The sequence below is a fragment of the Vicia villosa genome, linkage group LG1 (genome assembly GCF_029867415.1).
Source record: "Vicia villosa cultivar HV-30 ecotype Madison, WI linkage group LG1, Vvil1.0, whole genome shotgun sequence".
In the NCBI taxonomy this organism is placed as follows: domain Eukaryota; kingdom Viridiplantae; phylum Streptophyta; class Magnoliopsida; order Fabales; family Fabaceae; genus Vicia; species Vicia villosa.
Genome location: NC_081180.1, coordinates 86,086,316 through 86,109,345, shown reverse-complemented (window position 1 = coordinate 86,109,345; position 23,030 = coordinate 86,086,316). Strand labels below are relative to the sequence as shown.

Below are 23,030 nucleotides of genomic sequence, written 5' to 3'. Positions count from 1 at the left end.
TTTGTTAATACTATATATAAAGTTGGTTGATACAGTTCATAACTTGATTAATTAGTTCTCAAACATAAAAAAAAAATATTAAATAGTAAAATAAAGTTTGTTAATATATTTATAAGTTAGTGTTAGAATATGGTTAGTAATATGTATTTTATTGGATAATGAACTAGTAAAATTGGTTAATAAATTATAGATAACATAATTGATTAATAACGTTCATTTTTGTGATTAATGCAATTGTGAAATTAGTTAATGACACAACTTTATATTTATGATATAGAATAAATTTTAAAAATAAATAAATTTTAAAAATAATATTATTTTATTGAAAAACACTTTTCACAGTATAAATACTGTAAATGGTGTTTACAGTGTCAGTAATGAGTGCAGGTTTTGGTGTCAAGATAGCATTCATGAAGAGAAACACTCACTCCTCTCGTTATAAAAAAAACACCACACATTATATGAACTACTTCAAGTTTCGTAGGTTTGCATATCTTTTACTTATACAAACATTTACCATTGTTAAAATTTGTCAAGAAGAACAATATAAAGTAAGTCTTAATTTTACCGGTTGAACTACTCAATGATAGAATGTCCCACAAACAAGTTTTGTTTGAAAATTAAAAAATAGCCAACCATACCCCACATAACAAATATGAAAGAAAAAACAGAATGATAAAGTCAGGTGGGGGGAATGGTGGCGGTCCCATTGGCAGCGACTTGCACGACGGCGACAAAGAGACAGAACAGTGCTGAGTCAAACCAATGAGTCTTCCACTAATAGAGAATGAGTATTTTATTTGAGCTGAAACATGTATATAATTTATGTGTTTCAATTAATGAAAAAGAAAATACATAATTTTATATGGAGGTTTTGATTGATCAAAGGGTAGATATTTGATGAAAGGTACGGTGACTTTACCAGGGTAGAGTCACTGAAGCCTAATTCAAACCAAACACAGCAACAACTACTATACCGATAGTGATGACAGATCTTAGTTTCTTGCTCTTTCCTAATCCTGAAATCAGAGTTAGTTAGAGATAGTCAAATAAAAAAGTAAAAACAGCTTATAATGGTAAACATATAAAATAAACTTAAAACTGTAAAAAAATATATATACATGTGCAAAATCTAGGCATGTGTTTATTTCAAAGAATATGTGATTAGAATTCTTATATTCTCATATTTGTTTCAAAACTTATGAACAAAATTATTGGCAATGGTATTTCTAAAAATGATATTCTTGGAATTATAATTTTAATTCATCAAACAAACAAAACCTAATTAAGTTATCTTTACCTGGAGATGTGTTGGTGGAATTGGTTGATGCAGTTTTAGGTGCAAGTGTTTGAGAAGGCTGTGGTGCTGGTGATTCTGTGTTGGTGGAGTTTGTCGATGCTGTTTTAGGAGCAAGTGCTTGAGATGGCTGTGATGCCGGCGACTGTGTGGAGTTGGTTGATGTAGATTTAGGGGGAAGTGCTTGAGAGGGCTGTGGTGCCGGCGACTCTGTCGAGTTTGTTGATGCAGATTTAGGAGGAAGTGCTTCTGATGGCCGTGGTGCTGGTGACTCCGTATTGTTAACTATAGACTGATAAAACTGAACTATATCATATCTAACCGAACAACTTGGTCCCATATACAAACAACCTTTCATGTCTTTACACCACGTTGAGAACTTACCGTAAACTGAATCCAAGCATTTAGTACAATTTTGCTTTGTCAAATCTGGTGTACATTGAACCAACCCATATATAGTCTCGTTATTATTGTTATTTGATTCATTTACTTTAACACTCTTTATACCAAACTTCTTACGCCAATCACCTTCGGCGGCGGTGCTTGTAAGTTCATCCAACAAGCCATTAAGTGTTTGACTAAATGCATCATCCACCCCTGTCTTATTTTCTATATCGTAAACATAACCAGTATCAGTATCCATGACACCAAAAATTGAAGCATTAGAATAGCGTAACATGCACAGGTCGTAGTATCCAATTGCTTCTCTCTGAATTGGACACCGATCTGTGAGAAGTACTGCGGAGGATTTCAAGCAGTCACGGCAATCATTTGGATTAACGTCTCCTCTGCAGAATCCAATTGCGCTTACTTTGTCAGGTTTTTGGCCATAAGAGAAATTGTAGAATCCATAGTCTATTTCTTTGTTGGAATATATATTTTTTAGAACGGCGGCAAGGTTGTTTTGATAGGTACTACCGTCGGTTATGCTTCCGAGATCATTGTTACATTTGTGGTAGCGGAAAACTAATTGGTCGTTGGCTTGAGAGTTTAGTGTGAAAAACAGAGGAAGAGATAAAAACAGAAGGCAACGCAAAGAAAGCATATTGCTCTTGTTTGGAGTGGTTTGTGAGAAAATTATGGAAGAATGAAGTTGTTAGAATGAATGTAGAAAGTAGCTTTTTATAGATCTTTCATGGTACTCACGGCAAGGTAATGGAATTTATTAAGGAAAGAAATATCTATTGAAGTTAAAAACACGGGTCAAGTGTTTTTATCCAACAAAAAGAAAGGGTCAAGTCTTCCCAAATTTCTTCTTGTTTTGTACTTTATGGTCAAGTCTACCCAAATTTCAAAATTTCCGCTATTTTTGACTGGAAATTTCAAAATTTCAGGTATTATCATTTACCAATACTATCAGAAATTTCAAAATTTCAGGTATTATCATTTATCAATACTATCAGAAATTTTGAAATTTCCAGAACCTATTATCATATGAGAAACTTTAAAATTTTCGGTATTTCAAATTAAAAAATAAAGAAGCTATTTTTGTTATATTTTTAAATTTTGCAGTGAGAATCAGAGGCAGAGACGGTTCTTTGCGGGTCGGACCATCGATAGAGCCTGTGCGGTTGCTCAAACTGCTGATGAGGTACAAGCCTCAGAGCTATGTGTTGGACGCGTTCCTCCGACCGGTTCTATCCAGAAACGAAGGTTCCGTACACCTCGCCACAAGACTGGTAGAACATTCTGTTGTGGAGGAGCAGGTAGTTAAGGAGCAGGTGGTTCATGAGCAGGTAGTTGAGGAGCCGGCGGTTCAAAAGCAGGTAGTTGAGGAGCCGGTGGTTCAGGATCAGATAGTTTATGAGTCGGTGATTCAGGATACAGACACCACCACTCGTGCATCTACGGAGCTATCGGTACACACTGATGGAGGTTTCCCCGAAGGACCTTCTAACAGGCCTGCCTGTGTTGACGGGATACGCTGACTATGTCGCTTATAAGATGGATACTTGGAGTGGTTACACAGTGTGTCACACCCTAGGGTCATACCACCTACCACAACATCTGATGTTCTAGGGCCTTCAGGTACCAGGGATTTTTCTGATCCACCACCATCACCTCCACCTCCTGCGGGTGACCAGGACAGCCGCCTACAATTCATCGTCGTTCACTTAGATAGCCCCATGGGTTTTGTTAACTTCTCTTTTTGTTATGTTAAGAGATTAAGTGAGAGAGTTTAGTTTTCTAAGTTTTTTGTTCTCTTTTCGGATCAACTACATCGGAAAAAGATTTTAAAAAGAATGAGAAAAGTTGAGTAAAATTATTGTACCCAAAACTTGAGAAACATTGGTATTCTATTTAGAGTAACATGTTGGGCCCAAAGTGAGATTCCGTATAGATTGATACCTATATCACCTAAAAAAAGAAGATTAATACCTAATTTGTCTCTTGTTATATGAGGGCCAATTTTAAAAACACCTTGTGAAAAATACATATTCTCCCTGCCCTTTAAAGATTCCCTTATTTTGAATCTTCATTAAATTATTTGTAAAACTATATAAATCCATTGAATATGTATTGGAAAATTTAAATTTATATATTACAAAAGAAAAATGTAAAGTCAACCTATGGATAAAGGAGGTATGGGTTTGAGATCCATCATCACTTTGAATGAATCCTCCAACTTGCTTATGTGCTGGGATCTCTTTAATTCTAAGCATCAGCGAGCTTGTTTCCTTAGAAGTAGGGTCCTGAGGAAGCAAAAGGCATATAAAATATCACATCTATTCTTCTCTTTAGAATAGTATTAAAGGTTGTTTTGAGGAGTTGAAAAGCAATGCTATTTGGCTTCTTGGAGATGGCAGAAAAAATTAACTTCTAATTAGATAATTGGGTCTGGGCTCCTCTGGTGGAGGTTTTCAATATCCCAACATTAGTTATTTGACTTTAGTTTAATTTATATTATTTTATTTTAATTCACCTAATAAATTAACATTCATTGACTAGTTCATTAGAGTGTTCAGACTGTTAGATCAACAAGAAAACAATCAAAAGGAAAAAGCACAAACAAACGTATAACAAACATAACAAACAATAACTTCAACTCTTTCTGCTCCTAACAGAAATGCTTCTGTTCCTCTTATTGTTCGTGTGTCTTACCTCAATAACTTCAACATCATCGCTATCTCCAACATACAATGATATTTACTGTCCAAACAACAAAACCTTCGAATCCAACAACAACACAATACTCAAATCAAATCTCAATGTCCTCCTCTCCTCTCTCGTCACCAACGCCACGCTAGGCGGCGCTGACTTCTACTCAACCTTCATGGGATTGGGAACAACAAACGTCACTACTAGAAATACTCGTATTACCTGCGGAATTTCCTGCGGAAATTATTCCGCAGGTATACCTGCGGATTTTTCTGGGACTTTATTAAAAAAATAAATTTCCTGCGGATCTGACGTTGGCAGCAAATTCCGCAGGAATACCTGCGGATTTTTCTGCGAAATATATATTTTAAACAAAATATCTAACAAAAATATAAAATCCGCAGGTAATTTCGCAGTAAACTTTCCTGCGGATTTTGCTGCGAAATTCTATTTTGATAAACCCAAGTCATAATACAAAATCCGCAGGTAATTCCGCAGGAAACTTTCCTGCGGATTTTGCTGCAGATTGGTTATATTTAAATTTTTCTAAAAATAATTGTAATTTTTTTTTTAAAATTAATCATATTTTTTATATTTTATTAATTAATTTTATGGTGTTTTTTATTTAATTTTATTTTAATTTTTAATTCTTATTTTATCTATGTTATTATTATTTTTATGATGTATTTTAATTAATTTTTATATTTAATTTTAGTTTTTAATAAAATAAATGGTATGAAAATTTTGATATATATTTATTTTATAGATTAATTTATATGCACCGTAAGTATAAAAAAATTTATACCATCATTGCATTATCATTATTCAAATAGATTATTTTAATAAAAATTAAAATAAAAGTTAAATAATTTTAACAAATTAACCGTTGAAATTCACTGATAATAAAAAAAAATTTACACCGTCAGTGTATTTTAATTCAATTCTTCAACTTATATTTTAATAATAGGTATGAAAGTTTTGAAAAATAACATTATAAAAAATTGAAAAAAAATGTGATAAAGATTAAAATTTACAAAAAGGTATAAGAGTTGAAATTTTTTTTATGAAAATTATAGACCAGTATTGAGAATCGTTAAAATTAAAAAAGTAATAAAAAGTTGAAAATTTTTTATAAGTATTATAGACCAGTTTTGAGAATAAAACCCCAATTTTGACACATATTGCACCAATTATCTACCACTAAATTACCCCATTCAATTAAACTAATTGTTCTTATCCTACAACTTTGTAGTGTTAGCAGCTCATGACTCAACTTCAAACAAAATTGAAACCCTAAACCCTCTTCACTGTTACGGAGCTGCTCCACCCATCGCGACACCAAATCGATCAAAGAAAACCATTTTTTACTCTCCAATTCAAGAGATTCCTTTTCAGTCGGGAAGGAGATAGTGACATTGAAGGCGGCGGTGGCGGTGGAGCTGACACCTTTTGTTCTCCGATTGGCCGTAAATATCGTTCCGTGTTGGCTAACGATCGTGCTCTACTTGAGATGTCTTCCATAGATCCACTATCTTATTCTTCCTCAACATTTCCAGATCAACCTCATAATCTCAGGTATTTGTGCTCTTCAATCTACACGATTCTAGCGTTCTTTTCACAACCCTAATTTCACCATGCTATTTCAATCTTATGATATTGTTTATTGTTTGTGTGAGTGCTTAGTAAATTTTGATGGTATATTGATGGAAAATTTGTTTAGATAACCGATAGATTATCGTACTTGATTCACAATTGTTATTTAGAAATAGTTTAGGGTTTATGTTGATTTAGTCTTCAATGGGAACTTACTGTTAATCACACAACATTCTTACAGTTTTTGTTTGGAGTTCATTTCCGATACTATCAAGTTGTTGTGTAATTGGTAGAAGAAAATAAGAATCATAATGTTATGTGTTACTAATGAGGCTATTATATATTCGCGCAGTCTGTAACAGCTATGGTCCAGCAGGCTATGCAATATATTGATGAGACACCTGATATTGAAACTCATATTGAACTTATCAAAACATTGAACAGTGTATCTGCAGGGAAGGTGAGTGTGTTGTGTTTGAACTCTCCTTTCTGCGTTATAATCTTCTTGCATAGACATCTGTTTTGCAAATTTTTATGTTGTAATGTGTTCTTCTTAGATCTATGTTGAGATTGAGAGAGTTCGGTTGGTCAAGAAACTTGCCAAGATTAAGGAAGAACAAAGTTATGATGATGCAACTCAACTGAAAATGCTTAGGAGCTTAACCTTACTCAAACCATAAGTAGTGCTTTCCTTCCACGGTTCAGGTAAGTTGATACTCACATTCCTAAATGCTAAATATGTTCTCAGTTTTCATCGCATGATCTAGTTCAACAAGAAATTAGTAATAGGTGTGGGAATATGATTTTTACAATTTTGATTCTAGTTCAAATCCTTATAGGTATCCCAAAATTCAACCTTATAGGTATCCTTCTTATTGTCACAACTCAATTATTTGCGTATGGGTTGGTTGGTGCATTGGATTAAGGAATAGCCTGTTCTGTTTCAGAATACAGGGCACAACTATATGATTATCTCAAGAGTAGGATGAACACCATAGCACCCAATTTGACTGCTATGGTTGGGGAGCTTGTCGGCGCTCGTCTCATTGCCCATGGTGGTAGCTTAATAAATCTTGCAAAGCAGCCTGGTACGCAATAAGTATCAAATTCTACTTTCACATCAAGCCTCCCATTCAATTATCATATATTGGCTTAAAATTTCTATAAGCAATAACTGCATAAAAGGGATCTGACCCTGAAAACAATTCAAAGAGCTTCATGATCCAGCCAGCCAGTGAGTTTTCTCCATCATTAGGTGGTGGAAGCTTTCTAATTACCTCTGGCTCTGTGAAACCTTCCACTGATTGGAAGTACTGAACCACAAACTGAACCCTACTGTAAGCAGTTCCTTCCCTCCATGCACTTATGGCTTTCTCGTAAAACATTATGTTGCTAAAACTCACTATGAACACCCCTCCTGGTTTTAGCAACCTAAATACCTCTGCAAATACCTGTGAATTCTCTCTTTATTAAGTTTTTGTATCTAATTGTTTTTCACGGAAAAGTTAAATCGCTACTTTAGTTAAAGGCTTTAACAATTTGCAATGCCACTACCTTCCCTGTTAGTTTTTTGTAATGGATTCGGAGCTTGGCTGTTTCCACCCTGCCATTTGGGATTGACAGCCTAGGTTAAAATAAAAACCATGGCTTAGTTGCCATGTCATCTTATTCTTGTTAGTAATGGAACTGATTCAATAAGCACACTTAGCTTTCTTACCTTCAAATTTTGTCTAGGTTGATGTGAATGGTGGAACAAACATGAACGGCGAATTGCTACTCTCGAGTTTGACCGTGACACGAAGTCAATGGGTGTTATTGTTGACACTGGTACGGGGGAAAATTTGATGCTGGTTAAGGTATTCTCTCTTTCTAGTACAACATATGAGTGAGTTTGAGTTTCAGGGGTTAAGGTATTCTCTCTTTCTAGTACAACATATGAGTGAGTTTGATGTCTGTGGCTTTTAAACTGTTAAATTGTCAATTGCATCAACAAGAACTATCTCTTCATAGTTGCACACACTTATACAATCCCACTGGATGGTCACTAATGTAAGACATTTGAAGCCACCAAGATTATTCAAGATTTACACTAAAAATGTCTCACTCTCACATATTTAGAGATTAACATTCTCTTAAATAAACACACAAAATAATGGAAATGAATTTACTCAAGTCACAATCTTAACGAGTTTAAACTCCGTAATGTTTCTAAATTAGAGTTATAGTTTTACACTGCAAACCTAAATTAGAAGGGAAAAATTTGATGCTGCTTAAGCTATTCATGAGAGTTAATTACTGTGATCGACAAGTAGAACAAATAGGGATCACCCATTGGTATTTGCAACAACTTTAAACAGAAGCCCACGAGTCTTCATGTTTTTGCTAAAGAATAGGTAACTATTATTTTGATAAGGTTAGTCATATGGCGATATTTTTTGAAGGGAATAATTTCCTACACACTATTATGCTAAAACCATAAATAGTTAAGCATTTGCAAATTTTACCATGTCATCTTTTGCTCTCTTTTGTAATAAAATTAAATTATCACTTAAATAAATTCTTTTCAGCACTAATTCTATATTTGTGCAGTGCTACCTTACCTACCGCTGGTGATGATGGGTGAGCACCATGCTGTGATGAAAGCGGTTTGATGAAAGGACCTTGGACACCACACAGGGTACACCCCTCCCTGTAATACTGATTGCTACTGCTAGGGGAGCAAATACTAATATAAATAAATTTTTTTTTATTTTAAAAATATATTACCTGCGGATTTATCTGCGGATATTTCCTGCGGATTTAGCTGCGGAATTACCTGCAGAATTTCCTGCCGAAAATATTACCCACGAAGGTTTTAGCTGGGGACAGGGAACCGCAGAAAAATCCGCAGGTAACTTGTTTCCTGCGGAAATTTAGCTAAAATCCGCAGGTGATTCCGCAGGAAAATTGAGTATTTCTAGTAGTGCGTGGTCAACGGTGTTTTCCTCTGTCGCGGTGATGTTAACTCCACCGCGTGTCAGAATTGTGTAATCACTGCAGCTACAAATATAACACGCCTATGTCCTAACAAAACGGAGTCAATTATATGGTTTGATGAATGCATGCTGCGTTACTCTAACCGGTATTTTAGTCCTACCAGTATCGTCCCAAGAGTGAATTTGAATAACGGGAAGAACATCACTACCTCAAAATTGGATAGCTTTAATGTAACGTTGATGAGTTTCTTGGATAAGTTGGCTACGGAAGCTGCAGATTCTCAGACAACAACGCAATTCGCGACTGGAGAAGATAACTTCAACTTAAGCATAAGCAGCTCTTCGGTTTATGGGTTGGCGCAGTGTGTCAATGGATTAACGAATGTCCAGTGTGAGGAATGTTTAGTAAATGCGGCGAGAACACTTCTGACTTGTTGTGAAGGAAAACAAGGTGCTAGAGCTCTTCTAGCATGGTGTAACATCAGATATGATTCCTACAAGTTCTACAATACAACAGATGTTTCATCTTCGCTTCCGCCTCCTTCTTCCGGTAAGAGGTCTCATTGATTCAATCTCTAGTACAATTTTTTAAAGATTGCGTTCAACAAATAAAAATAATAATTGTCTAAGCAGGAAAGAACAAGTCCGGGTCAAAATCAAGAATGGTCTTGATTGTTGTTATTGTTATCGGGTCAACAATTCTACTTTGTTTAGGCTGCTATTTCCTCATCAGAAGATCAGCTTGGAAGAAATATAAAACTCTTATGAGAGAAAATTGTAAGTAAAAAAAGTTTAATTAAGTCAACTCTCATTTCTTAAAAGCTTTGCTTACATTTAAGATTCACGTAAATTTATTCTTCCAGTTGGTGATGAAAGTGCGGCGTTACAGTCACTGCAGTATAGTTTAGCCACAGTTGAAGCAGCCACGAAGAAATTTTCATCAGAGAATAAAATAGGCAGGGGAGGGTTTGGAGAGGTTTACAAGGTAACACATCATAAGAAAAATTGAGTATTGTGTGTTTGTACTTTAATTTTCTCTAAGTTAATCGATTGGTTAGGATTTCAGGGTATTCTTATAGATGGAAGGCAAATAGCTGTGAAAAAGCTATCTCTGAGTTCAGGACAAGGTGGAGTAGAGTTCATAAATGAGGTTTTACTAATAGCCAAACTTCAACATAGAAATTTGGTAACCTTAATAGGCTTTTGCTTGGAGGACCAAGAGAAAATGCTCATTTACGAATATGTGCCCAACAAAAGTCTTGATTACTTTCTATTTGGTAATTCACCTCTCTGTATGAATTGATTTTGGTATATCGCCACAAGAGTTTAATATTTTTCTCACTCTAATGAATGTTTGATGATGTATTGATAGATCCCAACAAGACTAGATTCCTACAGTGGTTTGAACGTTATAAGATCATCGAAGGAATTGCACATGGCATACATTATCTACACAACCATTCAAGGTTGAAGATTATTCATCGTGATCTCAAACCAAGTAATCTGTTGTTAGATGATAATATGAATCCTAAAATATCTGATTTCGGCATGGCAAGAATGGTCGCTCTAGATCAAGATCGGGGAAGTACAAACAGAATTGTTGGAACATAGTAAGTTTGTGGACTTTATATTCATTTGACTACAAGAACTAGGTGGTTTCATTTTTATTAATTTAGTTGATGGTTTGTTCTTATAGTGGCTATATGTCTCAAGAATATGCAATGTATGGACAATATTCAGAAAAATCAGACGTATTTAGTTTTGGAGTCATAATTTTGGAGATAATTAGTTCAAAAAGGAATGCTCGTTCTCTTTTATCAGATAGCGACGATGACCTATTGGGTCATGTGAGTATTGATTTTCAATAATTCATTTCTTTTTGTTGATCAAAAGAAGCAAAAAGAGAATGATAATTATAATATCTAATTCAACAAAATATTACAGGCTTGGAAACAATGGATGAATCAAACACCATTAGAACTAGTAGACCAAGATATAAAAGAATCATGCAACCATAGTGAAGTGGTTAGGTGTATTCAAATTGGTTTATTATGTGTTCAAGAGAAACCTGATGATAGACCTACAATGGCAACAGTTGTTTCGTATCTCACTAGCCTTTCTGCGGAGTTGCCATTTCCGAGAGAGCTGACGGAGTCTATGCACAGTGGAATACTGCTAAAGATAGTAGGAGGGGAGTTTAGTTCGACTTCTATATCAACTTTCAATGGAATAAGTCCATCAGTAAGTTCTGCATTCTCTGCCACTGTTTAGAAGTTAGAATTCATGTAATATGTTACTTCCAAATCTTGTGTTGTATATTATATTGTATAAATCATGTTTGTAAATATCGATGATTCAAGTTACCTTGAAGCCTATTCGGTTAACAAAAAGTTTGTGTTTAGTGCACATTTTTTATCAAAGTTCAGTAAATGATGACAGATGTACTTACAGATTTTTCACCTGGGAGATCGTCACATGAGTAGCAGAATTTGAATCTAGTTATACCTTTGTAATTACCGAAAATATATATTTAGCAATATAGCTGAAGAAAGAAGATGAGATGATGGACTCACAGTTTACATCTTGGACAATCTTCTTAGCAATTGTCAAAATCAGAAAACATCTGTTTGAAATCTCCCATTATATATAGACTCGGATTTCCTTATAAAATAGGAATGTGGAATTTCAAAGTGTTTCAATCGCGATAAACTGGACACTGCATTCATAATGTCCTGATTTGTTATGTTATAACACTCAAACAAATCCAAGAGCTCGAGGTTAGGAGTTAGGACACCCCTGACATATTGATTTGAGTCCTTTAGCTGACAAATCCTAAGAATGCAATCTCTAACCACTTTAGATGAGGCAAAGAATTAGCAATGAAAGCAGCTTACAAATCCGCTTCTTAAATGCAAGCAATTAGAAAATCGCAGGGAACAATCTCATTGTCTAGGGATGGATGAAACCGATACATAGTATTCCTCATATTTCTCTTCAGAACCTTGAGGTTGAAGCAATTTCTTCCAAGCAGCACAAATAACTCATGGGTTATTTCAGAGCAAATGCTGATGTCCAATTCCCTTAGAGTGTGTTTGGATGAAGCATTTTAATGAGGGAAAGTAATTTTTTGAGGGAATTGAAAATGATTTGACCAAAATCTATTGTTTGGATGAAAAATATGGAGAATTGTTAAAATGATGTAAATTTATGAAGTATTTTAATCAAGTTAAATTTAAAGAATTTCAAATGACACCAAAAAGTAAAGAATTTGAAATTGCTCCATAACTTAAGTGTTAAATTATTTATTATTAATTTTTCTAAATTTACAAAATAGTCCAATATTTTATTAAAATTATAAATTTATCCCAAATTTCATAAAATTGCAAATAAGTCCTTAAATTTTTTCCAAATTTACAAAATGGTCCCTTAAAATTTTCAAAAATTGCAAATTAGTCCCTATTTTTTATATTTCAAATTTGACCCAAAAGTTTTAAAATTGATGAAAATGACCAAAAAAATTTAACAATGAATCATTTGAATACTTCATCCAAACAAAAGAATTTAAAATTGAATGCATTTCAATTGAATCTTTTAAATTGCTTAGAATTTTAAATTCCTTGAAAATTCTTAATTGCCTCATCCAAACACACTCTTAAATTTGGACATCCAAAAGAAATCTTAGATATACCATCATCACTAACATTGCAATTTCTGATTCACAACATCTTAAGATTTGGGCATCTGAAATGAAATGCCGTTGAATCATGTTATTAAAATCATCACTGCAAATGTTTCTAAGAAAAATTGTTAACTTATGCGACAAGTCAAAGAAGGGTTCGAGGTTGAATACAGAGTGAAGAGAAGGTTCCTTGAAGGCACTGAACCATGATTTGCAAACCAACATTGCACCAAGCCATTGATCCTTTACGCTGAGTCGTGACAGAGCGTTAATGAGACAGTTATGAATTAACTCAGCCTACTCTGCATTGTTTTCTTCCATTTCCTTCTAATTAACGCTTTCAAACATACTAACATGCAAACACTTCCTAAAACTTAAATTAGCTCGTGAGGTATTGAGGAAATAGGAAGTTAAAAGAGTAATTTAAGTTGAATATATGTTTTGTTCGCATAAGAAAAGGAAGGAATTTTAAAATTTATGTTATTTTCAAAATTATACAACATCCTATTAAATAAATTAGTTCTGTTAATTCAACTCAATTGATAGTTGTGCTTACGAGTTTCATATGTGACATTTGAGTTGTTCACCTTTAAACGGTAAATTTTAGTCATTAAACTATTTGAAAAAAAAAACTAAAATAGTTATGTATATTAACCGTTTATTTTAACAATTATTTTTTTTGTACATTTTCATAAATAACACAAATAATCAATGACAAAATATTTAATATTTTACACAAATAAATACAAATAAAAAAACATGAGAAAAATAAATCATACTATGAAATTCAAAAAAACAAATTAATAAAAAGAACAAAGTAAAACATAAAAAAATAGTTAAAATAATAAAAATAATGAATTGCCGTGAAAAAAAAAATGAAAAATGATGTTGATTTAAAAAAACTTGAAAACCAGAAACAATAATGATTATAGCATATGAAGTTAGCTTGACGCATTAGCAAACTTTTAAGGTTTGTTTGGTACAATCAAGGGGAGGGGAGGGGAGAGGAGGGGAAATATTTTTATTAAGGGGAGGTGAGATGAGAGATTTTAATTACATATACGTTTGATTCAAAATATGAAAGGGGATGTGAGAGGAAAAATTTTATTTACAAATATGTTTGGTTCCACAAGTTAATGAGAGGTATTTTAAAAATAATTTACTTGTTTATCCTTGTAAATTTACCATAAGACTCATGATATTTAGTGTTTAAAATTCAAAGACAAATTCATTGACGAAATATATATATAATCAGAGAACACTATGACAAATTTTATAAAAACGTAACAATTGTAATATATAATTTAAAAAAGATTATCGAATATAATAAAATCTAACAAAAATTATTACAAACAAAAACATTACGATAATTAAAAAGTAACATTAAAATATAAAAAATTAAATAAAAAAAATGTAAAGACATATAATGATAATAAAATGAAGATATAAAAATACAAAAAATATAAAAGGAAGATAAAATTTATTTAAAATAGAACTTTTAACATTTTAATAAGTTAAATTTATATTTAAATAAATAAGGATAAATATGTAAATATAATTTTAAATAAAATAAACACTTCCCTTCCCCTCCAAATCCCCCCAAATCGGGGGAAGCAAAAGTTGTTCTGGAAGAATTTTGGCCCCCTCCATCTACCTCTCCCTCTTGAAATTTAAACCAAACACATAAACTCTCAAATATTCTCTCTCCTCCCCTCCTCTCAATTTACTTCCTACCAAATAGACCCTTAGGTGCATAAGAGAAAACTTCAACGTCAAAAAGTGAAGAGTAATTGGATAGAAAACATAAAATTTTTATATTTTTTAAGATATATATATATATATATATATATATATATATATATATATATATATATATATATATATATATATATATATATATATATATATATATATATATATATATATATATATATATATATATATATATATAAATATATATATATAGGGGACGACTCAAGTGAGAACACTTGGTTATTATGAGAAATGAGAACAATGAATCACGACCATTAAATTTTGATTTTCTTGATTTTAATGGATTGGATTGGTTTCTTTTTCTATGATCCTTAATATTTATTTTAAATCAAAATAGAAATAGAAACCAATCCAGTCCATTAAAATCAAGAAAATCAAAATTTAATGGTCGTGATTCATTGTTCTCATTTCTCATAATAACCAAGTGTTCTCACTTGATATATATATATATATATATATATATATATATATATATATATATATATATATATATATATATATATATATATATATATATATATATATATATATATATATATATATATATATATATATATATATATATATATTATCATTTCTTACTTTCCCTCCAAAATGGAACAAATATGATTATATAAAGGAATCTGATCCTCTCCTCTTTTCTCCTCTCCCACTTAAATAATTGAATAAAAAAATTCACTGAAAATATTACCTCGTTTTTCCTCTCATCCTATCCAAAAAAATCTCAGCCAAACATGCCCTTAAGGTTAACAAACATGCCCAAAAGACATGGTAATGTTACTTTTATATAGAGTTGAAGTTGTAGTATTGTTTTTGGAATTGAAATTCTGGCGTCAGATTCAAGATGTCTTATGACTTGTTGGGACATCTGATCTGACACAACATACAACAAACAGATATCCTTGAATTAAAACAATACTGAAAACTAATTGAACACACAAAATTGTTAACTCAGTTCGGTGTACAACAACACCTACTCAGGGGGCTACCAAGCCAGGAAGGAAATTCACTATTAGCAGTATCAATTTGAAACTAAACAACCTCTGGTTTACAACTTCTCACTTAATCTCTACCCAGTGCAACTTCTACCTAATAACTTCCTAGATAAGAGAAAACCCTCTCACTTCTAATCAACGTAGTGATGTCTCAAAATAACTACCCTAGTTACTAATATTAACGGTCTTTGACCACAATTGTCAATTACAAACAATACACGACTAAGACACCTTTAATCAAAAACTATTTGATCTTTCTTAAAAGCTTTGATCAAGAACAATAACTTGAATCACAAGTAACACACACTTAGATAACTGTATCAATGATACCTAAGTGACACACATACATTCAATACTTAGCAGCTTATGAATGCATAACTGAACTTACAACTCCATAAACAGTCCTACTCTTCTATCAACATGATATTAGAGAGGCTAATATTAAAAGAACAAACCCTAACCTAATCTCGTAAGTTCTTCTCTTCAAAAGGTTTGTAGCTTTCTAATTATAGCACACATCTGGTTGGGACTTGGACTTCAAAATGCAGTAGGGAGACTGCTAGAGATCTGCAAAATATTCTCCAAGAAAATAGATCTTCAATCATTAGTTTCCTAAATATTCTCCATATTTAGAAACCATCAAATCTCTTGAACATAGATAAAATCTTTTATCCATAGATTAAGCGTTATATTGGATTGCATAATATTCTCCAAATATTATGCATCTGTAATAACTTAAATAAAATCCAAAAGCCCAACTTAACACTTAGACACGATGTCGGATGGGCTTTGCATATGTCATCTTGTTCGACATGTTACACCAGATGTAGTTGATAGAACATCCTGTTCAACATATATTTTCTGCAATGCTGAAATATTTTATCTAACATGTTGTTGTCTAATTTTTTTTTACTAAAATTATTGTCAACCATACAAATAGAGATTCTACAATCTCCCCCTTTGAAAAATTTTGGCTAAAACAAATTTAAATATTACATCTAGCTAGAATTCAGAAACAATAAAGAAAACTTAAATGTCTCGCAGTCTTCCAAAGACCTCATGCAAACCTCAAGTATAGTTTTCACTTGAGACATTATTAGCACAGATCTATTTGTCAGAGAGCTAGTCTTCTTCTCATTCATATGAAGGTTGTCAGGACTTCATGTTTGACATCTTCGTACATCATTTTGAATGGGCTCCCTTTTCCACACACCACTGAACAACAACATCAAGAAAGGAGTAGAAAGTCCTGAAGTCATTTTGTGAACACGAGGATGAAGATAAACGACATTCCCCTTCAATGTGGAAACCAAGTCTTGCCACTGATGGAAGTATCCAATTTTCCCTACTGATGGATAACTCTTCTATAGGGAATAACCGACCCATTAAGTGGCATAAGAGACCCCTTAAGAAGCATAAGAGGAAACTTAAGAAGCAGCCACCAGTCAACCTGTGTAACTCATAACACAAGACACAACTATGTTCATAACTCAGATCACAAGACAGAAAACCCACAAGACGCATGATGAAATATCTTATTTGACATCTTTGTAACCCCAAAAATTTAGACACAAGAAGAAAAGAAGTCATACAACCCGACCCCTAACCATATTTTCTCTCCCCCTGTTTTGCCAAAAATTGACAAAGGACTCCATCACAGACCCATACTCAGACACTACTCACCCATACCTGAACAAATGTCATAGGAAAAAATAGGGACAAAAACAATATGCAATGAGAAGTAAGAAGAGATGACCTCTTTAAATAGCTGGGCAGTTACTTAGGAATCAAAGATCCTGGAAAGTAACGATGGTCTTGGTCAAAGAAACACGTTATTTGAGAGAGATTCCTCATCCAAAAAAGTGCACCGTCCAAGTGAGTTTGTACGGCTTTATTGACTTTGGACCAGTTCTCTTGAAACGTTGATTCCAAACAATGTGCATGCATAGACACATTTTAAACACTTCTGACGAGTTATTGATTGCACCGTCCATAATATTCCCTTGCTCGTATCGAGGGACACAAATCCTGAACAAAGTCCTGACATCTTTTCAGACATTGTCTGCCTTCTCTTGTATTCTGAAGACTTCTTCAGTTAAGCAATGGATGGTTTAAGAAACCATCACGTGACCGAAAATAAACCATTATGCCTTCCACTGGTTACTGTTCTTAATTCATCCAGAATTAATGACATAGCCCTCAAAGATACGATATCATGTATGACATATCTCATACTTCAAGTTAACCTCAATACAGTCACTCCTCGAACAGAAGAGAAAATAAATTCTCTTATGCTCACATGATTTTCATTATATCTAGAACCATACATGTCATCTTAAGACCACAACAACAACTAGGACATAATATTTAATAGTCCTTATGTCATGACATGTTGTTTGATATTTTAATCTTGCACAATCTTGATCAGTACACATGTTCTCAAGGATAATACTACCATGCGCAAGACTTAATTCTCCCTGTCATGGACAACAAAAGCTCCTGTTGATGATGAATACTAGGACACCAGTATAACTCACATGATCGAGAGGTTACCGATCAATTTGTTTGGTGGAGGAATGCTTCCGGTTATTCGGTAAGTAATGCTTACGATGCTTTAATTTTAAGTCTTACTCTGAATCCAGTTGTAAATCACAATAGAGCTTTGGCTTTCTCGCGTTTATGGAAGTCTAAAGTTTCAAGTAGGATTCACCTTTTTGGTTGGAGGTTTATTTGGAATAGGCTTCCTTTAGTGTTTTTCAAGGGGGGTTGTAATGGATCTTGGGAGGATTGGTGTATTGATCCTAGGCTTGTTTTAATTTGATTTAGTTTTGGTTTGTTGGAAGGTTGGGGGTTGTGTCCTCACCTTTTCCTTCTGATTTATTCTTGGGTTTTTAGCATTTCTAGTGCTTTTTAATACTAGCTTTTGCTTATAAAAAAAATAATCTAGGGCTGATAGATGGAAATTTGGAGATGCCAGATAAATTTGTCTTAATAAAGGTTGTTAAGAGTACCACATTACATAATATATAGTTTGAACATAAGTAAGAGTAATCTTTATTTTATAAGTTGGTTTTGTAAAGGTTGAGTTGTTCAACCATATTTACATGATATCAAGAGCAATATGTTTAAAAAAAAATAGATCACCTGCTCTTAGGTATCTGTTATTGCACTACCCACCATTTATTTCCATGTCAATTCACTTGCTATCAGTGTTTTACCCAAATAAGTGAACAATTGTTTGTTAGCTTTAAGATTTTGTCATTTTAATTAATGTATCTTCCCGTAAACTGTTCAAGAACTTCCAAGCATTTTCCATCTTGTACATTTGGAACAGAAAGCTACAAACAAAACAGCTATATTCAAAAGTCTCTCTTTTGAATAATTACTAACAGGACCTTTCCACAAGTTGAATGATCAAAGGACTTAAAGTTTGGCCTCAAACCCCAAATTTTATTCAACAAATTACTTCACACACGGCATATCTTTCTTATAAAAAAAGCTTCAATCCTCCAAAGCCCGGCCAAATTTTTTAAATATTCTGAGAAAGAAAACAATATCAGAATGGCAATTGTTACTAGCAAGTTATTATTTTCCCTTTATTCTCTTCTCCTTCTTTTTATTGTATCTCTAACCAAAGCCCAGTCAAATTTTTTGTACAACTTCTGTCTAAATGATAAAGGAAACTACACAACCAATAGCACATATCAAAACAATCTCAACACCCTTTTGTCTAATCTCACTTCCAACACACAAATCAACTACGGTTTCTACAATTTCTCCCACGGCCAAAACAACGACAAGGTTAACGCAATTGGACTCTGCAGAGGAGATGTTAAACCAGATGTTTGCCGCAGTTGTCTCAATGATTCAAGAGTTCTTCTCCCAAAGCTTTGTCCAAATCAAAAAGAAGCTATTGGTTGGTATGATAACTGCATGTTACGCTATTCGAACCGATCAATATTCGGTATTAATGAAGAATCACCTAGTTTTTATATGTGGAACTTAAACAACGCATCAGAGGTTGATCAATTTAATCAAGTTCTCGGGAACTTGATGACGAAATTGAAGGAAAAAGCAGCATCAAGTGATTCTCGTCGTAAGTTTGCCACGGATAATGACACTGATGTGAATTTTCAAACCATATACGGTCTTGTGCAGTGTACACCTGATTTGTCATATCAAGATTGTACTGATTGTTTAGAAGCTGCTATCTCAGAAATTCCTAGATGTTGTAATAACAAGAAAGGTGGGAGAGTTGTTAAACCAAGTTGTAATATTAGATATGAAAACTATCGCTTCTATGATCCCACACCTATATTAGATCCAGAAAAAACCTCTCCTCCACCACAAGGTTCACCACAAGGTACTAACTTGTCAATATTTTACTATTCTTAATCTTTGAATGTCTAGTTGAGCAGATGATTTTGACTTTTACAGAAAAAAGAAAATCATCCCATACCACCATCGCCATAGTAGTGCCTATTGTTGTCGCTGTTGTTGTTGCTGCTCTCCTAAGTTTCATTTGCATATGCTTAATGAGAAATAAGCGAAAGATGAATCATGAAGAAATAGAACACAATCACGATGATATTGAAATCGAGGAGTCGTTGCAATTCAATTTTGATACAATACAAGTTGCAACAAATAACTTTTCTGAAGCTAATAAACTCGGACATGGCGGATTTGGAATTGTTTATCAAGTAAGTAACCATTTGATTTAGATGTATATCATATTCTTCCTCATTAAAGAATTTAGAGGACCCGTTTGTTTTGTCTTTCTTTTTTTAAACTAAAACAAACATACCCTAAATTATATATACAAATGCGATATGTTTGCAGGGAACACTCTCTACTGAACAAGTGATTGCAGTAAAACGGCTGTCAAAAGGTTCTGGTCAAGGAGATAGTGAATTTCAGAATGAAGTGCAATTATTGGCTAAACTTCAACATCGGAATTTAGTTCGACTACTTGGTTTTTGTTTAAAAGGAAAAGAAAGACTACTTATCTATGAATTTGTTCCTAATAAAAGCCTCGACTACTTTTTATTTGGTAGGTTACAGTATATGCTTTATTAGATTGTTGATCTCTTACATTAATTTTCATTTGAAAAAAAGACTACATATTATTATTACTAATATAGTTAATTTGGTCCATGTATAGATCCACTAAAGAGAGCTCAATTAGACTGGGAAAGACGCTATAAAATTATTGAAGGTATTGTTAAAGGACTTCTTTACCTTCACGAGGATTCTCGACTTCGCATTATACATCGTGATCTTAAAGCAAGTAATATTCTCTTGGACAACAATATGAATCCTAAAATATCAGATTTTGGTATGGCCAGACTACTACTTGTTGATCAAACTCAAGTAAATACAGATAAAATCGTTGGAACATAGTAAGTACAAGAATATAAGTTCATATCTTGTTAAGTGCAATTTTTTATTATTACTTAATATTGTACTGCGAATAATTCATTGATGTTAACTCTTAAAAATAATTTCTATGATATTTTAGTTTTTTTTAAGGTACTACCATGAATAATTGGTTATTATAGAAAAACCTATTCTATTAACATGGAATCAGAATTGTTATTAAACTAAAACATGTTGAATATTTGTTACTAATTAAATCATTTTATTATGTTGTGTAGTGGATATATGGCTCCTGAATATGCAATGTTTGGACAATTTTCAATAAAATCAGATGTTTTTAGTTTTGGAGTACTAATTCTAGAGATTATAAGTGGCCTGAAAGTTTGTGGCATTCTTCATGAGCAGAGTATGGAAGACTTACTTAGCTTTGTAAGTCCTAATCTCTTATTATCATTTCTTTCATCCCAATGAAAAAATATACATTAAAATATTATTACATATGACTAACCATATTAATGTAGAATTATAATTAGTGTTCTATGCAATTGTTCAGGTGTGGAGAAACTGGAGGGAGGGTACAATCACAAATATAATTGATCCATCATTAAACAATAGTTCACAAAATGAAATAATGAGATGCATTCACATTGGTTTACTATGTGTTCAAGAAAAAGTGGTTGAAAGGCCAACTATGGCTACTATTGCACTCATGCTTAATAGTTATTCAGTCTCTTTACCGTTCCCTTTGGAGCCTGCATCTTTTATAGGAGGCAGAACTGGAAGTCTTTCAATTTCAGACATGCAATCTGGTGAAAATAGTGCAGGGATAATAAGGTCAAGTCAATCCAAGAGTATATCAACAAATGATGATTCAAGTGATGAGTTATCGGCATGTGGGTGATATGCTCATTTAGCATCATTGTTTCAACCAAAATACATATGTTTATGTTAAGTGTTGTTTATATATGTAGATTATTCTGAACCAATATGTTTAACATTATTTATGTATAAAAAAGATAAACTAGTAATTTAGTTGTGTTTGTGTAAGTTTAAAACTATTTTAATTAATTTTTTTAAAAATAAAAACAAATTATTAAATAAAAAACAAAAAACAAAAAAGGATGACTGATCGTAATTGATCATAATTGATCGTAACAAGAAAGCTCCAAAGAATATTTCAAAATTATTCCTAAGTAAATCACCACAAAGTGATATTCTATGACTTCTTGAAGATCTATCTGCGTTGTATTTAATTCAATTATGACTAAAAAAAATACCAACTAACTTGTATGATTCTAAGTGTAGAAGGAGGTAGACATATAATGTCAAAATATTTAATAATCATGAACCGGTGAATTGAAGAGTATATATGCCCCTTGAATGAAGTAAATGTCATATTGTTTAACATGAAGAATGTCTCTATCAAAGTCAATGTTACACCATTTTGAAACCTGATATCAATTCTTGTGTGCCAAGTTTTTCAAAGAATTATTATGACGAAAGACATAACCAGGATCTAAATTTGAGAGCTTCAACTTCTAACATCAACATTAAATAATCTTTCATAACTAGTTTTTTTTTTTTAATAAGCAATTGATTGATAAAGCTCGCACTAGGGGTGCAACCCTTACAAAAAAACAAGGCACTAAAGATTGTTTGTGTCGAATAAAGGAAGTTTAAACCATTCATAATAGGTTGGTCTAAACTTAGTATATCCACAATACAACCATCTCCAAGAAAGAAAGATAATATTAGAGTAAATAACATCAAAACAAAACACCTCCCCCTTGAATATTATGGCGTTCCTCATAATCCAAAGGCTCCATATGGTAGCTAGCCAAACGAATTTGATCAAGATCATACGCTTGCTACTCTTTACTTTGTCTTGAATAACACCAAAAAGCAACCACTCCTCTTTGTTGACATCCTCCGAAATACCCAACCAAATGAAAATGTGGTTCCAAATCTCTTTCACCTCATGACAAAGGAAAGAAAGGTGAGAAGAGGATTCAAGATGGTTACCACAAAGCACACATTCCGGATTAGAAACGCTAGCAACTCCTCTTTTCAACAATTGATCTTTAGTAGGAAGACGATTTATAAAGAATCTCCAAGCAAAAATCTTAATCTTAGGCGGAAGATTAAGATCCCACGTCACTTTCATCGAGTTAATCGATTGAAAGTCCCAAGCAAAATCTTTGGCATTATCTACGGCACTAGATAAACTTGCGACGGTAAACTCC

The 23,030-nt window shown here is 33.0% G+C and overlaps 3 protein-coding genes, 1 long non-coding RNA gene and 1 pseudogene across 7 annotated transcripts; 3 read left to right on the top strand and 2 right to left on the bottom strand.

The window, feature by feature from the left end:
• Nucleotides 1-547: 547 nt before the first annotated feature.
• On the bottom strand, nucleotides 548-2,437 carry LOC131643426 (cysteine-rich repeat secretory protein 38-like). 2 transcript variants are annotated; one of them, XM_058913638.1, is made up of 3 exons: nucleotides 1,301-2,437; nucleotides 923-1,019; nucleotides 548-805 (listed from the first exon to the last, which is right to left on the bottom strand). In XM_058913638.1, the coding sequence occupies exons 1-2, from the start codon at nucleotides 2,340-2,342 to the stop codon at nucleotides 943-945; spliced, it is 1,119 nt and encodes a 372-aa protein (XP_058769621.1). In that variant the 5' UTR covers nucleotides 2,343-2,437; the 3' UTR covers nucleotides 548-805; nucleotides 923-942. The 2 variants fall into 2 exon arrangements, with proteins under 2 accessions (XP_058769621.1, XP_058769620.1); XM_058913637.1 differs by having other exon boundaries at nucleotides 548-1,019.
• Nucleotides 2,438-5,577: 3,140 nt separating this feature from the next.
• On the top strand, nucleotides 5,578-8,705 carry LOC131643420 (uncharacterized). Of its 3 annotated transcripts, none has more exons than XR_009296215.1 (5): nucleotides 5,578-5,971; nucleotides 6,342-6,449; nucleotides 6,547-6,694; nucleotides 6,937-7,845; nucleotides 8,579-8,705. It is a non-coding gene; the product is annotated as an uncharacterized LOC131643420 (long non-coding RNA). The 3 variants fall into 3 exon arrangements; XR_009296216.1 differs by having other exon boundaries at nucleotides 6,547-7,326; nucleotides 7,724-7,845; XR_009296214.1 differs by having other exon boundaries at nucleotides 6,547-7,845.
• A 313-nt stretch (nucleotides 8,706-9,018) lies between these two features.
• Nucleotides 9,019-11,268, top strand: LOC131648390 (cysteine-rich receptor-like protein kinase 10; the record flags this gene model as incomplete). The annotated part of the gene is made up of 7 exons (XM_058918156.1): nucleotides 9,019-9,514; nucleotides 9,598-9,741; nucleotides 9,828-9,949; nucleotides 10,031-10,241; nucleotides 10,337-10,574; nucleotides 10,661-10,811; nucleotides 10,909-11,268. Coding segments are annotated over 7 exons (1,689 nt in total), but the record flags the coding sequence as incomplete, so codon positions are not given.
• Nucleotides 11,269-11,576: 308 nt separating this feature from the next.
• LOC131648380 (F-box protein SKIP1-like) lies at nucleotides 11,577-12,964 on the bottom strand (annotated as a pseudogene).
• Nucleotides 12,965-18,809: 5,845 nt separating this feature from the next.
• On the top strand, nucleotides 18,810-21,698 carry LOC131643419 (cysteine-rich receptor-like protein kinase 44). The gene is made up of 6 exons (XM_058913633.1): nucleotides 18,810-19,762; nucleotides 19,849-20,111; nucleotides 20,251-20,461; nucleotides 20,573-20,810; nucleotides 21,066-21,216; nucleotides 21,341-21,698. Exons 1-6 carry the CDS (start codon nucleotides 18,973-18,975, stop codon nucleotides 21,686-21,688), a joined length of 2,001 nt encoding a protein of 666 aa, XP_058769616.1. The 5' UTR covers nucleotides 18,810-18,972; the 3' UTR covers nucleotides 21,689-21,698.
• Nucleotides 21,699-23,030: the final 1,332 nt, after the last annotated feature.

What these genes read in the sequence shown, in the direction of transcription:
- LOC131643419 (XM_058913633.1), top strand. Translation starts at nt 18,973, where the DNA reads ATGGCAATTGTTACTAGCAAGTTATTATTTTCCCTTTATTCTCTTCTC. An exon ending in GATTTGGAATTGTTTATCAA is followed by an intron (nt 20,112 to 20,250) that starts GTAAGTAACCAT and finishes ATATGTTTGCAG; the next exon opens with GGAACACTCTCTACTGAACA. An exon ending in CCTCGACTACTTTTTATTTG is followed by an intron (nt 20,462 to 20,572) that starts GTAGGTTACAGT and finishes GTCCATGTATAG; the next exon opens with ATCCACTAAAGAGAGCTCAA.
- LOC131643426 (XM_058913637.1), bottom strand. Translation starts at nt 2,342, where the DNA reads ATGCTTTCTTTGCGTTGCCTTCTGTTTTTATCTCTTCCTCTGTTTTTC. An exon ending in TTCCACCAACACATCTCCAG is followed by an intron (nt 1,020 to 1,300) that starts GTAAAGATAACT and finishes CTCTGATTTCAG; the next exon opens with GATTAGGAAAGAGCAAGAAA.